This window comes from Leptonychotes weddellii, chromosome 1 (genome assembly GCF_054177405.1).
Source record: "Leptonychotes weddellii isolate Sample4059 chromosome 1, ASM5417740v2, whole genome shotgun sequence".
Lineage (NCBI taxonomy): Eukaryota > Metazoa > Chordata > Mammalia > Carnivora > Phocidae > Leptonychotes > Leptonychotes weddellii.
Window position 1 is genome coordinate 168,743,758 of NC_138369.1, and position 15,844 is coordinate 168,759,601.

General features: G+C 37.4%; 1 protein-coding gene across 5 annotated transcripts in view; it reads left to right on the forward strand.

The window, feature by feature from the left end:
* The first annotated feature begins 4,840 nt into the window (after positions 1–4,840).
* The window catches only part of USP25 (ubiquitin specific peptidase 25), a 127,135-nt gene continuing 116,131 nt past the window's right edge, over positions 4,841–15,844 (forward strand). Inside the window, exon 1 of one of the 5 annotated variants that reach the window (XM_081798830.1) lies at positions 4,841–5,290. In XM_081798830.1, the coding sequence (XP_081654956.1) occupies positions 5,246–5,290 (45 nt within the window). In that variant the 5' untranslated portion in view covers positions 4,841–5,245. The remainder of the gene's footprint in view (positions 5,291–15,844) is intronic. The other 4 variants (XM_031038385.2, XM_006742671.3, XM_081798819.1 and 1 more) reach the window with 4 other exon arrangements.

Consider the following 15,844-nt stretch of genomic DNA (forward strand, 5'->3'; position numbering starts at 1 on the left):
AAAAGCAAAAACTTGCTTACTTTTACTATGCACTAACTTTGCACCTTACGGTGTTTTAAATACTTTATATGTACTTAATGATTTAATCATCAAAATAGCCCTATATTTTCTATTCTCATTTTATAGATGACAGAACTGACCCAGAGAATATATGTCAGTAAAGGTCATGTCAGAAAAACAGAATACTCCCTCAATATTTAAATCAAAGGATACTTAATCCAAAGAATTGGTTATATCGGTAATGAAAGAACTAAGAAGCCAAACAGGGACAGGGAGTTAAACCAGTTCGGCAACAGCAAGAAATCACTATGACTCTTAATTTGGGGGGGGAGGGGTGTTGGAAGGAGGCAAGATTTCCAAAGCTCAGGGACCCACCTCACCAGGAGGACCCTGGACCAGGGTAGGCCAGTTTGGTGAGAGCTGGACCCACCGAAGAGCTACAGCCCAAGGAGAAGCTGCCCAAGGGGAGAGGAAGGAGAAGCAGAAATAGCCTGGATTCTCTTTTTCTCTCACCCTCTAATACCCCACCTATGCCAAATCCATTCTGAAGCCAGAGAGCATGGGACATACAAGGATAGTCCTTTCCGTGATTCAGAGCAAAGCAATGAAGTGCAAGAATGTACTGAAAGCAAATAGGCAAGGATTACGCAGAAGATTTGAGCAATTTGCCCAAGATTACAGACCTATCTGCATCTGGGTTGTTCTTTGGGATTTGTATATATGTAGCAATCATGTGCTCTGAATCAGGTACTCTATCCCCCGAGGGACAGAGGTCTCAGGAAGTGACATTAATCACTTTTGACTACATACTTTTCTCTTTCCATATACATGATAGGATACCTTCAGGGAAATGTGTGCCTACCATTGTAGAAACAGAAGAAAGGTAAGAGATGAGGAAGGGTCTGGGAACTCTAAGTCATTTTCAGTGTCGGAGTGCACTTTTGGGCTTGTTCAAAGTAACGGGAACAAGTGATTCATGCAAGAAATCTGTACTTTTGTGCTGACTCTCAGTTGATAAAGTATTGCTTTTTCTCCATATAGACCTTACTTTCAAAGTAGATCTTGCAAAGAAATAGTTCACATTAGATTGGATTCCTTTTTCAATTCACAGAACTTTTTCTCTTACAACTATTCCGACTAGAAGTGTGAATATTGACAGAAAATGTGGAGGTACTATTCTTTTTTTTTTTTTTAAAGATTTTATTTATTTATTTGAGAGAGAGAATGAGAAAGAGCATGAGAAGGAAGAGGGTCAGAGGGAGAAGCAGACTCCCCGCCGAGCAGGGAGCCCGATGCGGGACTCGATCCAGGGACTCCAGGATCATGACCTGAGCCGAAGGCAGTCGCCCAACCAACTGAGCCACCCAGGCGCCCTGGAGGTACTATTCTTTAATGTTTTAATGCATCTCTTACTAATCTAAGGGGTTAGGGGATGGGGCAGGAAAAATGGTATTTGATAGTACATAGGTATGAAGTGTAGGATTAAGTGAAGTAGATTGAATGTGACTGTTATGGGCCAAATTGTGTTCCCTCAAAATTTATATGTTGAAGTCCCAATCCCTAGTACCTTAGAATATAACTGTATCTGGAGATAAGTTCTTTAAGAGGTGGTTAAGATGAGGCTGTTAGAATGGGACACTAATCCAACATGACCTTATAAAAAGAAGAACACACACCAGGGAAGTGTGTGCATGGAGGATCAACAATATATGAAGAGGCAGCAAGAAGGTCATCTGCAAGCCCAGGAGAGAGGCTGCAGGAAAAACCAATCCTGCTGGTACCTCCATCTTTGACTTAACAGTGTTCTCAATTGTGAGAGAATACATTTCTCTTGCTTAAGCCCACCCGGTCTGTGGTATTTTGTTATGGCTGCCCTAGAAAATGAATATGCTGACCAAAGAAGCAACATCTGGAGACTCTCCGTGTATGAGGTACCACTGACAGCTGGAGATACCAATATTGATATGCTTTGTCAGATAAACAATATGGCTGTCAGGACCACAGAACTGTCCAGTTGCAATGAGAAGTTAAGAGTTAGCCCTGCCCTACAAAAACATAAATAAACTTGTTTCTCTCCTTCATGACTGCCCATTTAATTCAATAGCATTTTATTGTACATGTATTAGGCAGATAGTACTCTTACAGGTTCTAATTTATGAGCACCTTATCAGTGAATGGTACCATTGTGACATCATGGAAACCTCCTCTTTCAATGATTGTTTATGGTTCCCTTATTGATGGAAATAAAATCATCCTAGAATGTCAATAGACCTACAGAAGGAAAATAATTCTGTTCCTCCTCAAGAGGAGAGTTAGGAACTATTCTTTTGTCATGGAAATTGTTCAAATCTACACTGTGGTTGAATGTTTCTCTCTTACTCATGGCTTACAAATGTGCTTTGGCAACATATTAGACTTTTGGTGTTCAGAAATGGATATTCAAACTCATTCTAAATAAAGAGAAATAAATAGTCAAGATAGAATACCAGTTTCCTTGGTTCACGCAAGGCACAATATGGAATATTGTTAGAAACATCATTTTGATCCCACATAGAAAAACAGACTTGGTGTTAAAAACTAAATTTTAAGTTTAATTTTATTTTTTTGTAAAGATTTTATTTATTTATTTCAGACAGAGAGAGCACGAGCAGGAGGAAGGGCAGAGGGAGAAGCAGACTCTCCGATGAGCAGGGAGCCCGACTCAGGGCTCAATTCCAGGACCCTGGGATCATGACCTGAGCCAAAGGCAGACGCTTAATCAACTGAGCCACCCAGGGCCCCTAAATTTTTAATTTTAATGAAATCTGTCACTTTAAGTGTTTACCTGCATGTCAAAAATCCAGACTAATACAATTTAGGAATTATTAAATAATATCCTAAGGTTATATACTTCTAATGACCATACATATTAAGGCTGACTCATGAACAAAAAACTGACATTGTGACATATTGTTAAAATGAATTAGGATATCTGGCAATGTGTCATATGAGCACATTTATCTCAAATTTTCAAATTTCCATCCTCTATTCATTCTAATTGTATGCTTTCTAAAAAAGAATGCATATAAGGACACTTGAAATTTTCTTCTCATACAAAACAATTAAGATTTTAAAATTTTCAGTAGGAAACCATTAGAAGTTAAGAGGGAAATAAATGATCAAAGTGGGCAAGTATGATTACCCTATAAAAAGATATATCTAACGATTATCTAGTAACCACTGGTAAAATAATATTTTTGTAGAACTAACAATTTAACTCAGAGGAACATTGATTGCCAAATTCTTGAAACTAAACTTTAGTATATGGCAATATCCTTTTTTAAATCACAGTACTGGATATTTATGTTAAATTTAACTTTCTTATATTCAGATGTCATGAACTGGATACAGTTCTTTTTTTTTTTTTAATCCATATTACAGAGAAACATGAAGACGATACGTTGGAAAGAACTTTGGTCTGTAAGTGAGGTAAAATGGGCTCTAGTTTGCTTTCTTTGGCAAGTAGCTTTCTTTAGGTCTCAGTGTTCTAACAAAATTGTGCATTCTATCAGGACTGTTGGATTATTCCTAAAATTCTGTATTTCCAGCCACTTCACAACTTCTCAAATTCCTCTGGCAAAAACATAGGATATCAATAAAATAAAATTTGTGATATGTCAAAATCAAATGAGCAAATACATATGAACACTCAAGGGAAAGATCTCAAAAGGCAGTTGAATATATCTGAGGTTCCGAGCAAAGATGGCTGTAAAGTGTAGAGATTTGTTACAAAATCTTAAGAATCACTATGATCCGTGAATATTATATAAAACCAGATAATATTTCAGTGATCATTTACTAAGCTTGCTTTTCTTGCCGTCAGTTTAAAAATGATACCCGTATTTGCATATGTGTGTATTGCATTTGTGACAATTTGCATTGATTATTCTACCCCCTCACTGCCGCACCCTCACCTCCTATGCCCAGATTAGTTCGTGAAGCTCAAGATTTTTTTGAGTGTAGAGATCGCTTTCTCGATGTTAAGTTTTTCTTACAGTTCCATATACGATCAAGTATTCCATGCCGGAAGGTTAATTGCTACTTATTTGGCAACTGGTGTATTAGAATTATGTACCATCTGGGCAGTGATATTTTTGTTGTGTTGTGTGTTGTATAGACCATATTTCATTTTTATCCAATCTTCGGGAAATAAACCTTATTTCTCTAGAGCCTCGCAGCGTTTGCATGAACGAAGTAGACGGAGAATGTCAATATTCATTTATGTAATGATTAGTTAAGGAGAAAAGTACATTCCAGCAAATCACACTTAACTTTTCCCTTCGGGCAAGTTTACTGCTTGTGAAATTCCTAGAAAGACGAGCGGCGAGGACCGGAGACATAGAAAGGAGCCGGGGTTCGGCACCCAGCACGGTTTTGGAACGTTACCAGGCTCAAGGGGAAAGGTATGTCTTGGAGCAGCTCGGAAAGCTGGCGATCCGACAAGTCCTGGGCACTGAGAGAACGCTGTCCTTCGGCCTCGGCTTGGAGCTTCGCAGAGCCAAGGGCAGGCATCGCGCAACCTGCCGCAGGGGCGGCTCCGAGACAAGGCCCGCGGGGCGCGCCTTCGCCCCACCCCGGGAACGCTGGGCCCGCGCAAGGAGGGGCGGGGCCGGGATTTGGGGGGTGGGGCTCCAAGGCGTTCCGGCCCCGCCCCACCCCACCGCCCCGCGGGTCACAATATAGGGTTAGGTCGGCCGGCGGGCGGGGCTCGGCGGGGGAGGAGCCGCGGGGCGGGGGAGGTGACGGCGGTTGGGGGAGGGGAGGGGAGGAGGAGTCGGGGAGGGAGGAGAACAGCGCCATTCCGGCCCGCCGCTCCCTCCGTTCCTTCTCCCTTCCCCGCTGTGGCCCGCCAGCCGCCAGCGAAGGAGCACGCGCGCGTGACGCGGCCCGGCTTGCTCGCGCCCTCCCGCGCCCCAGCGTCCGCCGCCCGCTCATGGCCCCGGCCGCGGCGGACAAGCCGTGCTGAGGCTGGCCGCGCGAAGTCGTGGGGCCGCCGCTGTGGCCCTCGCTGTCCGTGCCTCGCCGCCAGCCCGCGGTGCCCGCGCACGCCGGCCGCCATCGCCTTCGCGCCTGGCTGGCGGGGGCGCTGTACTCCCCGGCGGTCCGCGCGGTTCCCTGGAGCTCGGCGGAGCGCGGCTGCCAGGGCCGGCGGAGGCGCGAGGAGCCGCACACCGCTGCCTGTGTCGCCGCCAGCGCCGCGGGGGCCATGACCGTGGAGCAGAATGTGCTGCAGCAGAGCGCGGCGCAGAAGGTGAGGCGAGCCCGGGAGCTGGCGCGGCCGGGCCCCGCTCCTCCTTCCGACGTGCTGTCCTCACCCGCCTCGGCCAGGAACTCCCCGGCCTTCCCCCTCCGCCACTCGGGCCTCGGCTGCCCGGGGCTTGCTTCCCCGCCGCCCGCCGCCTCTGCCCGTCGCCCCTGCCCGTCGCCTTTGGGGGCGTCGCGCCCAGTGCGACGCTGCGTGTGGGAAGTGGTGTGTAGTTGGTGGGTTTCAGTCCATTTCCTTCTTGCCGATTGTTTTCCTGTAGCAGACAGTGCCGGCTGTGTATTGAGAGCGACCCTCACATTCCTACACTCCTCTCTAGGGCTTCTGAATTAAACTTTATTCACTTCCTCCCCCCCCCACTTTTTTTTTTTTTTTTTTAAAGAATAACCAGTTGTCATCCTTCCCGCACACAATTTGTATTTCGAAAGTGGGATCATTCCAAGCCTATTATTTTGTAAAAGGGGTCTCCACTAGAATTGAATTGCCTGCTTGGCGGAGCAGGTACATTTACCAGGTGTACTTTCTGTAGAAGTAGAGAATTTGTTCTTTTTCCTTTTTCTGTTTCCTTTTCTTTCTCTCTGAATATGGAAATTGTCCCTAAGAAAGGAAACCTTTCTGGCCGTGTTTATTCCAGGAATCTTTGTCCCCTAAGTTTGACCTTATTCCATCCTTCACCCTTTACTCTTGCCTCGGTCACATACTCAAATGGTCACTCACTTAAGTAAAAAAATAAAATCTATGTGAAGCTTCAGGTCTTTTATAGTGAGTGGTGAGAGATGTTTCTTTTATTCGAGATTCTGTTTTCAGAATCTCAAGTGCACTATCATGGCTTGCACCGTATCCTGAAGAGTTGTTGGCTATGACATTTTTTTTTTTTTTTTTTTTTGTGAAAAGCATTTTGGGCGAAAGGAAAACATTGCTTTAGTCGTGTTGGAATTTGGGGGGTAACTAGAGTTTACTGTGAGCAGCTATCAAAGCTGTGTTTGGTTTATCTGGGTGAGTAATTAATGCCCCACCCTGTTGTAGTTTTGACGTAGTTTGTATCCTACCTGTGCTTGATCTCAGAATAAGGCCTGCAGTCCTAAAGTGGGCTATCTATACACTCACTGTCTGCTAAGTTTTTGCTTTGAGATTATTTTTAGAATTCTATGATAGTACTTGAGGTAATTGAAGATGCTCGAGAATTTTGGAAAGCAAGGATAGTGCATTGTTATTTTAGGCACTTTGGGAAAGTTGTCTTTGGAATTCTTGTGTAAGTTAACTGTTAACTGGTAAATTCAGAAGATTGTTGCAGACTGCAGTTTATTGACAGTGAAATAATTCTAGATTTAATAGTGGGAGTTTAGAACAGTTTATCTCCTAATCCTCCTCTTCTGTTTTGAATACCTTAAACTTTAGTTTTTGATGTTAAGTATGTGATAAAATGTTAATACTTAGAGCAGGATCTTGTGTTCATATGTATGCTAAGCAGTATTTAATAAGTTTGGTATCATTTTTGTTTATAGTTCTCTTCAGTATTGAATATTAAAGCCTGATTTGTTTGAAAGTGGGAAATGTGGCTCCTATTTTTCACATCTTTTAAATTTGAATAATGGCAAGAAGTTTGTGCTTTTTTTTTAGTTGATTTTGACTAAAGCACTTCTTTAGCATAGAATCAGATAATGCAGATCTGCCTGGTTCAGAGGTTTATGCATAAAATTGTAGGGTCTAGAATCAAATTACTGAAAATGGTCTTGGCAATCAAATCCAGTTTCCTAGTTTAATGAGTCCCCTCCTTACACAAAGGGAGTAGTTTTTAATCCAAAATATTACCATTATGATGCTGTTGTTAGTGTGTGTATCAAATCATTTTAGAGATATTGGTAAATTTTTCTTAGAGCAATATTATGCATTTATTTTTATACTTCCATAATGGTATTTATGGTTTTTTTGAAAAGAAACAATGTGTTTGTTTGCTTTTCACATTAATATACTTTTATTTTGTTACTCATATATAAGTATTTAAAAATATTTATATAGGTGTAAGTACTTTAAACCATCCACTACAAATAAATTGATAGATTTAAATTCACCAAATTAGTAACTAGGAAGGGGACTATACGCTAGTAACTAGGAAGTGACTTTCATACTTTAGAAGAAACAAAAGTGAAACTCTTTGTTTTCACTTAGAAACTTTATGAATTATAAGGAAAACAAGTGTCTAGTGCATATTGCATGACCAAAATTTTAGCCTATTTTCTGCTCCCCTTAAAAAAATTATGTATGTGAATACACATGCATATTAGTTTTATGTATGTAGTTCTATTCTGGTGGTTGGAACAGTTTTCTATATTTTCAAGATTCTTTTTTTTTCTTCCAGAAGGATGATTAGTAATTTTTTTTTTTTTTTTTAAAGCAGCACAACACAAAGCTTTCATAGGTCTTTTGTTCACCTGCAAAGTAGCTTGTCACGGTATAAGGCAAGGGGCTGGCTGTCTTTTCCTCTGATGTGTTCTTTGCTTGATTGCTCAAGTTTGGCCATGGCGGGAGTTATGAGATGTAGTAAAACTGCAGAAAGCTGCTTTTCTGAGGTTTAGGCGATACAGATTAGGTAGAGTTGGTTAAATCCTGTTCATAATTTTGGTCTTGAACAGGTATCTTCAACATTTGTGCTTGATATTTTACTGAAGTGTAGCATCCTTAGATCTCAAAAATTTAATACATACATGGCTTCACGTCCCAAATGAGGGTTCTTTAGGGCAGTGATAGAAGGCTTCCTCCCAGGGACCAAATTGATTTATAGAGGGAAGTGAGTTGGGTACTGTTACATTAAATGCATCCTTCTGAGTTGAATAAAATATAAGATTCATAAAGGCAGGTATTTTTCCTATTTTGTTTCACCCTAGAGCTTAGAATGGTTTCTTGCACATAGTAGGTTTCAGTAAATATTTGATGAGTGAAATAATGAGCGAATATTTTCTAAAAGGAATGTAAGTGTAGTAGTTATTTTAGTTTCCTAACTGAATCTCAAGATTTAATTATTGAGAAACAGTGGACTACTGTTGGAATAAAGGCTGTGTAGTGAAAAGACTGAAGGGTGTGGGTTGGGTCTAAATCACCTTTCTCTGACCTTGGGCAAGTCTTTAATTGCCTCTGAATCTTCCCTTAAAGCTTTAAAGTTAGTATGATTAGACATGAGCAATTCTTTTAGATCTGAGTGTTTAGTGGAGCTAAGCATGCATTTATTTCTGGACAGGGAGGACAAAAAAATACTAGATGATGAGGCAGAAGGAATTTTATGGATCAGCGGTCAACTTTCACTTAATTACAGTGGGGGTCATGTGGCACGGATGTCACAGACCAACCAATTTAAGAGTTAAAGCAAAACTTGGAAAACAATACAAGCTGGATCCAGGGTAAATTTTTTAGTTAAATTATGTAGTATTTTCTAATTTAGGTATCATTTAAAGTTGTAAAAACACAGTATAGCATTTCAAAGGACAGTGAATGTTATGTAAATCACTGTGAACATTACATAAAAGGGATGTTCTTTGGTACTAAATAGTTGATTATGTTGTTGTTAGCATAAGGCTTGGTTTGGGCAGAGACTGGGATCCAGCTGCTTATTTCCTTATTCGTCCTTCTCACCTAATTTCGATTTGTATACTAACATTGGCTCCAGCTGCCTTAAAGAAGTCTCATCAGTTTTAGTAAATATTCTGTTGATTTTCTTTAATATTCTATGTATATAGTTCATGTCATTTGCAAGTAATTCTCACTCTGACTTATTCCTTGTTAATACTCTTTTTTTCATTTTTTTATTGCCTTAGCTAAGATTACAGAATACTGCTAGGATTAGTGTTAGTTTCTGTTATGTATTGTTTCATTATGATATGGAGATTTCCTTACAGTCTTAATGTTTTGAAATGTTTTGAAATCAAATTTAGATGTTAATTCTTTATAAAATGCCTTTTTCTTTTTCCTTTTTCAATGACCAATGTGCTAATTTGTGTGTCAAAAATAAACACAAAAATTGTAATAGATAACATATATGGAATATGTTATATATACCTATGTTAAGGAATTGTGCTTAGATTTTTTTAAAACTTTTTATTCATTTAATCTTCCCAAACAAATTATTATTAGGTGAGCACTTTTTTTTTTTTTTTCCTGCATGGTGTGGTTGAGGAAACAATGTTAGAGAAGAACTAAAGGAACATTTCATTGATGATATGTGTTGGGGGTAGAATTTGAACTCAGGGTCATGAGACTCAGGGACTCTTAACCATTATGCTGTATTGCTTTCTGGTAAAATCTCATGTAGTCATGATGCCGCCAAATTCAATATACTAAATTTTAATCTGGAATTTATTTTCTGTATTCTTAAATGAGATTGGTTACATAGGTTGCTTTTGTGCATATGGGCTGTCAAGGTAAGGTTACTCATAAAATCATTAGAAAGCTTTTTAGGTTTTCCTTTGCTTTTGGAATTGTTTAGTATAGAATTAGGTTAAATCATTCAAAATTGGTGGTATTTAGCCATGTTTTATTGTTTAACCTCAGTACTTATTACTTTGAAGATTTGGTGAATATGACTATAGTAGGCTGACCATTTATCTAGAGCAAGTTTTAGATAAGCTTTCCACATTTTGACAATTAACGTTTTAGGTTTTCTACCTCTTCCGGAGTCAATTTTAAAAATGTTTATAGATTTAGATTTGATTTCATTTAGTTGTATATGTATGTCTGTATGTCTGTATGTATAGGTCTGATGTTTTCTCTTAAATCTATGTAGATGGATTCCATTCTTATTCCTGATTGTTTTCAGTAATGTTTGCCAGATGTTTATCTATTTTACTGGTCTTTTCAAAATCCAGTTCTTTGTTTCCTTTATAAGTTTTGTTTACCTTCTAATTTATTAATTTTTGCTTTTGTATTTAGTATTTCCACCTTTCTACTTTCTTTTTGGGTCGTTATTGTTGCTCTTTTTGTACGTGAATTCAATATTTAGTGAGTTTCCAATCATGTGTTAATAAGCATTTTGGGCTGTGGGTTTTCATCTGATTTTGTTTGGGATTTGATTTCATTTTTATTTCATTGTTTAAAAGATTTTTTTTTCCTGGCATACTTCCTAAGATGTTGCATTTATTAAATTCTTGATTTTTAGTCTCAGTGTACTGTTTAGAAAACATGATTTGTAATAGTTTTAGAAATTAAGATTTTCTTATGACTGTGAGGTTTTAATGAGCATATGGAAAGGATGTGTATTTGAAAGTTGGAGTTCTATATTTATATATTAAATGAACACTTATAATGTGATTTGAATATTTCATGTTTTTTTCCTTGTCTTTTAAATTCTGAGAGATGTTGATGTAATTTTAATGTAGTTTCATCAAATTCTTTTTATTTCTAATGGATTTTTTTGCTTTTGCTAGTCTTTTAGTAGGATTTTGTCATTCATGTATATGGTGGTCACTGATAAAAATAATTATTTTGTCATCTGAGTTTCTATTTATTAGTTTTGTTTTGCCCACTCAGTTTTGATGGATTGATGAAGTTTTCATGTATCACCTCCCCCACCTTGCCTCTTTATATCTGTATCTGTGATTAGTAAATCTCTGTCTCCTTTCTACTCTTAATTTTAAACAAATATATATCTAAGCATATTTTTCTGATAGTGTCAGAATGAATAGTTTTCTCTCTTTCCATCTGTCCCCAATAAGAAAGACTTTTTAGCATATTTTTATTTACAACATTCCTGATTTTGTTGGGTTAATATGGAATTGTATTCTAAATGATGGCATTTTAGATTTCTTAAGATACACCTTACATCAAAAATATTACTTGTGTTATAGACACGTTAGTAGCCCATTAGTTTTTAAAAATTAGGTATTTAATTTTAACTATATATTTTTCTGGCATATTTAATACTGTTTGATGTTACTCCACTTCTTTTTTGTACATAATTTTTAACTCTCTGTGTAAGCTTGTAAGATTTCCTCTTTGGTTTTAGAATCCGGAAGAGTGTGTGTGTGTGTGTGTGTGTGTGTGTGTGTGTATCTTCTTAACGGTTCTGCCTAGGATTTTTGGTCTGAAAACTTTCATGTTCTTCTCAGGAAAAAGATGTATATTTTAAAATTATTGTTTCTACTCTATTCCTTCTCCCCTGCCCTCCTGTAATGATATTATTTGAATATTAGATACCATTCATCTCTCTTATTTGCTACAAATTTTATAATTTCTTTCTCTCCCTTTTTGTCCTGTATGTTAGATAAATTTTTAGTTTGATTGTACAAATTATTATTTTTTTAATGCTAGTTCTAGATGTACTATTTCCATAGGTGGTCATATACTTTTTTGAGGGTTTGTTTTAATAATCTGCATTTTAGTTGTGAAATAAGCAGAATTGAATTAATCATAACTACTGATTTATGATCAGCTGTCCATGAAAATATGTTTTCATTTATTTATGAAATTGCTTATTAACTTTTAATAATACTCATGAATTTTTACTTTTTAATAACAAACACATGAATCGTACTTAAAAGCTGCAACTTTGAAAGTAACCTATATCTAACCAAATAGTCTCATTTTCATTTCCATCCTTCTGTTTTCATTTGAGATTGTAATCATCTTGAATCCTATGTTTATCCTCCCTTTGATTTCCTTTTTATTGCAGCTCTATGAATTCTTGAAGGTGTGTATTTTTAATTTTCATTGTTTTAACTTTAAAAACTTTTTTCTACCTTGATAGCTAAAAGATACTCATCTGTCTTTTCTGCTGAGAGTTTTAAAGTTATGTTTGCAACACTTAGACCTTATTCCATCTTCAGTTGCTTTTTGTAACAGGTGTGAGGTGGGGATCCAATTTAATTTTTATTATATATGATTTTTTGTTTTGTTGCTGTTAATTTTACCTCATCGAAAAGTTAATGCTCTCCCCCACTGAACTGACATGCCATTTTTATCTTATACAAAAGTTTTACATGATGCTCTTTCCCCTTGTGCTGTCTTTTGTTTCATCATTCATTTGTGAATACCATCCTGTCTTCATTGTTGTAGCTTCGTAATAATCTCTAGCATTGGAAAAGTAAGTTTGCTTTTCTTCTTCCAATGTGTCATGACACTGTTTTCCTTAGAAATGTTAGAATAATCTTACCAAGTCCTCTAAAAAACCCTTGTTTGAGTTTTTTATTAATTCAAGCAACCGTATAGACCACTTTGGGATCATTAAAATATTTATGGTATTGAGTCTTTCTATCCACGAACAGAGTATACTTCTTTTATTTAGGTCTTCTTTAATATCTCTTCAGTTTATAATTTTAACTGTAGAATTTCTATGCATCATTTGTTTTAGATAGTTGGTAATTTCTGATAATAATTATATGGTGCTTTAAAATATTTGTTGTTACTGGTGTGTACACATGCAACTGGCTTTTGTGTATTGATCTTATATCTAGCCATCTTGCTAAACTTTTCTATTTTAATACTTTTCCAGTGATGATTTTGGATTTTCTGTGTAAAAGATTATATCATGAATAAATTATGAGTTTTATTTATTTCTAATTTTTATGCCTGTAATTTCATTTTTTTCTTACTGTACTAGGTAAGACCTCTAAAAATGTTGATTAGACGTGATGATAATGGATATTATCTTATTACTGATTTTAAAGGACAGTTCCCTACTTTGGTACCTACTGAGTTTTTAAAGTATTTACGTGCGTTAGTTGTATGAACTTACATGTTATAAAAAGGGTTCTATTTCTAAAGAACTAAAGAATCTTGTAGTATTTTAAGTTTTGATGTGTGCATGTACCTTTTTCCTTTGAGTCCTGGTGACTCATGAAAGTTTCACTCCAGGGCCCCCTGGGAATAGGTGGGGAGATAGTTGGTTTGTCAGTTACTTCTCTGTCATCCTACCTCCTATAAAATCAGACATGGTGAGTATGGTATCATAGTTTACAATAATCATTAGTGTATATAATATATGAAAGACCAGATATGGCTTGTGAAAGCCATTTTGGAATGTTATTATGCAATGTGGCTAAGTAGATGAAGTGAAAGTTGAACTTATAAAAACACCACTTGTGTTTTATTTTGGCAAAACTTGTACTAATTTTGAAGAATATTCTCCTTGTCAGGATATCTTGTTTTGTACATATGATTGGTAATTTTTGAAAGTTTTTTCCTTTTCTTCCTTCAGTTAACCGTCTTAGTACAATCTATCTGCTTTTTAAAGATTACTTGGTCTTAATATTTAAAAATGTCCAGCAATATTTTCCTTGTCTTTTTAACCTTGTTGATACAGGTTTAGACCAGAGTTTCTTTGGTTTGTGGACTATTCATTTCTTGTAGAGCTTGCTAAAACTGTAGAATTCTGTACCTCACGTGAGCTCAGACTTACTGTTTCAAGCCCAGAGGTTGGACTAGTGCATTCTTTTTTTTTTTTAAAGATTTTATTTATTTATTTGAGACAGAATGAGAGACAGAGAGCATGAGAGGGAGGAGGGTCAGAGGGAGAAGCAGACTCCCCGCCGAGCAGGGAGCCCGATGCGGGACTCGATCGTGGGACTCCAGGATCATGACCTGAGCTGAAGGCAGTCGCTTAACCAACTGAGCCACCCAGGCGCCCTGGACTAGTGCATTCTTAACAGGAATCCCAAATGATTCTTCTGTACTTAAAGTTTGAGGACCACTAGTTGAAATTAATTAGTATACTTAGAGATGAGAATGCTTCAGCACTTGTATAAATTGACTGTAGGGCTCCTTCAGGGGTTGAATTATTACAGTACACCCAATTTAACAGTGGAGCAGACTTCGAACATACAGGCTTTCTTCTGTTTCAGGTGTTTCTCCCCATCAGTACACTGATATGCTTTCCTGTTGTAAGGGAAATGCCTCCTGCCTCAGGCTTTCATGGCCAACATCAGTATGGAAACCCAAAGCTTCAGATGCATAGGTGGGACATTTGCCCCCCACCCCCAGCCTCAGTAGGGCAGATTTAGTCTTTCTATTAATTGACTCATACATCAAGGAGTTGGGAAACAATTGTACATGCTAAGGTTGCAGTGTTCCTGTTTCTCTTCTTTTTGGGGTGTGTAGTGTGTATGAATCATTTCTGAAAGTGTGTGTGTGTGTGTGTTTGTGTGTGAACAAAAGCATATGAAAGCTTATGTATACCTTAAAGAAATATAACATTACTACCTTTTCTACCACCCTAGACATAAAATAGAGCATCCTTTTATTCTAGAAATTTCCTTTGTGCCTCACTCAACCTGTCCCTTCCTTCCACATCCCACTAGCTGCTGTCTCTACTTTTCCAAGTTAATGTTACTGTGGTATAATTTATAAAAAATAAAATAAAAACACCCATTTTAAAGTATATAATTAGATAAATTTTATAATTTAAATTTTATAATTAGATAAATTCCAAAAGATACCCTGTGTCACCCTTTCTATTTAGTATCACCACACTCCTATTCCAGGTAAGCATGGATCTGATTTCTATCACTACAGGCCAGTTTTGGTTGTCTTAGGTCTTCACATAAATGGAATCTTAAAATTCCTTTTTTTTTTTTTTTGCATTTGACTTTTTTTTTCCTCAGCAAAATGCTTTTGAGATTGAGCCACATTATTTCATGTGTTAGTAGTTCCTTTTTAGTGCTGAGTAATATTTCATTATATGAATATTACAAACTGTGTAAACATATTTCTGTTGGTGGGCTGTTGGGTTTTTTCCAGTTCTTGGCCCTTATAAGTGATATTGTTACATTTACATTTGTAAGTAGGTCTTTGAAGAGACATATTTGCATTTCTCTTGGTCAAACACAGAGGAGTAAAATTGTTATAAAAGATTGCTACATGGTTATTTTACTATCCTACATTACCATCAGCAATGTATGAGAGTTAAAGTTGGTCTACTTTTTTGTCAACACTTGATATTGTTAACTTTTATGTTTTAGCCATTTTAGTGAGCATATAAGTGGTACTTCATTGTGGTATTGATTTATATTTCTGTAATGACTAGTGGTTTTAAACATTTTTTCATGTGCTTATTGGCCATTTTTGGAGGATTTTTAAATATTGCTTCTCATATACAATTGATCCTTGAACAATGTGGGGGCTGGGACACTGACCCTCCCCTCCCCATGCAGTCAAAAATCTGTATATACCTTTTGACTCTCCCAGAATTTAACACTAATGGCCTACTATGACTGGAAGCCTTACTGATAACATAGTCAATTAATACATATTTTGTATGTTATATGTATTCTATATTGCATTCTTACAATAAAGTAAGCTAGAGAAAAGAAAATGTCAGGGTGCCTGGGTGGCTCAGTCGGTTGTCTGCCTTTACCTCAGGTCATGATCCCAGGGTCCTGGGATCGAGCCTTGCATTGGGCTCCCTGCTTAGTGGGGAGCCTGCTTCTCCCTTTCCTCCCCACTCCTGCTCTCTCTGGCTATGTCTGTCTCTCTCAAATAAATAAATAAAATCCTTTTTTTAAAAAAAGAAAATGTTATTCAAATCAAAAGGAAGAGAAAATACATTGGCAGTGCTGTAGT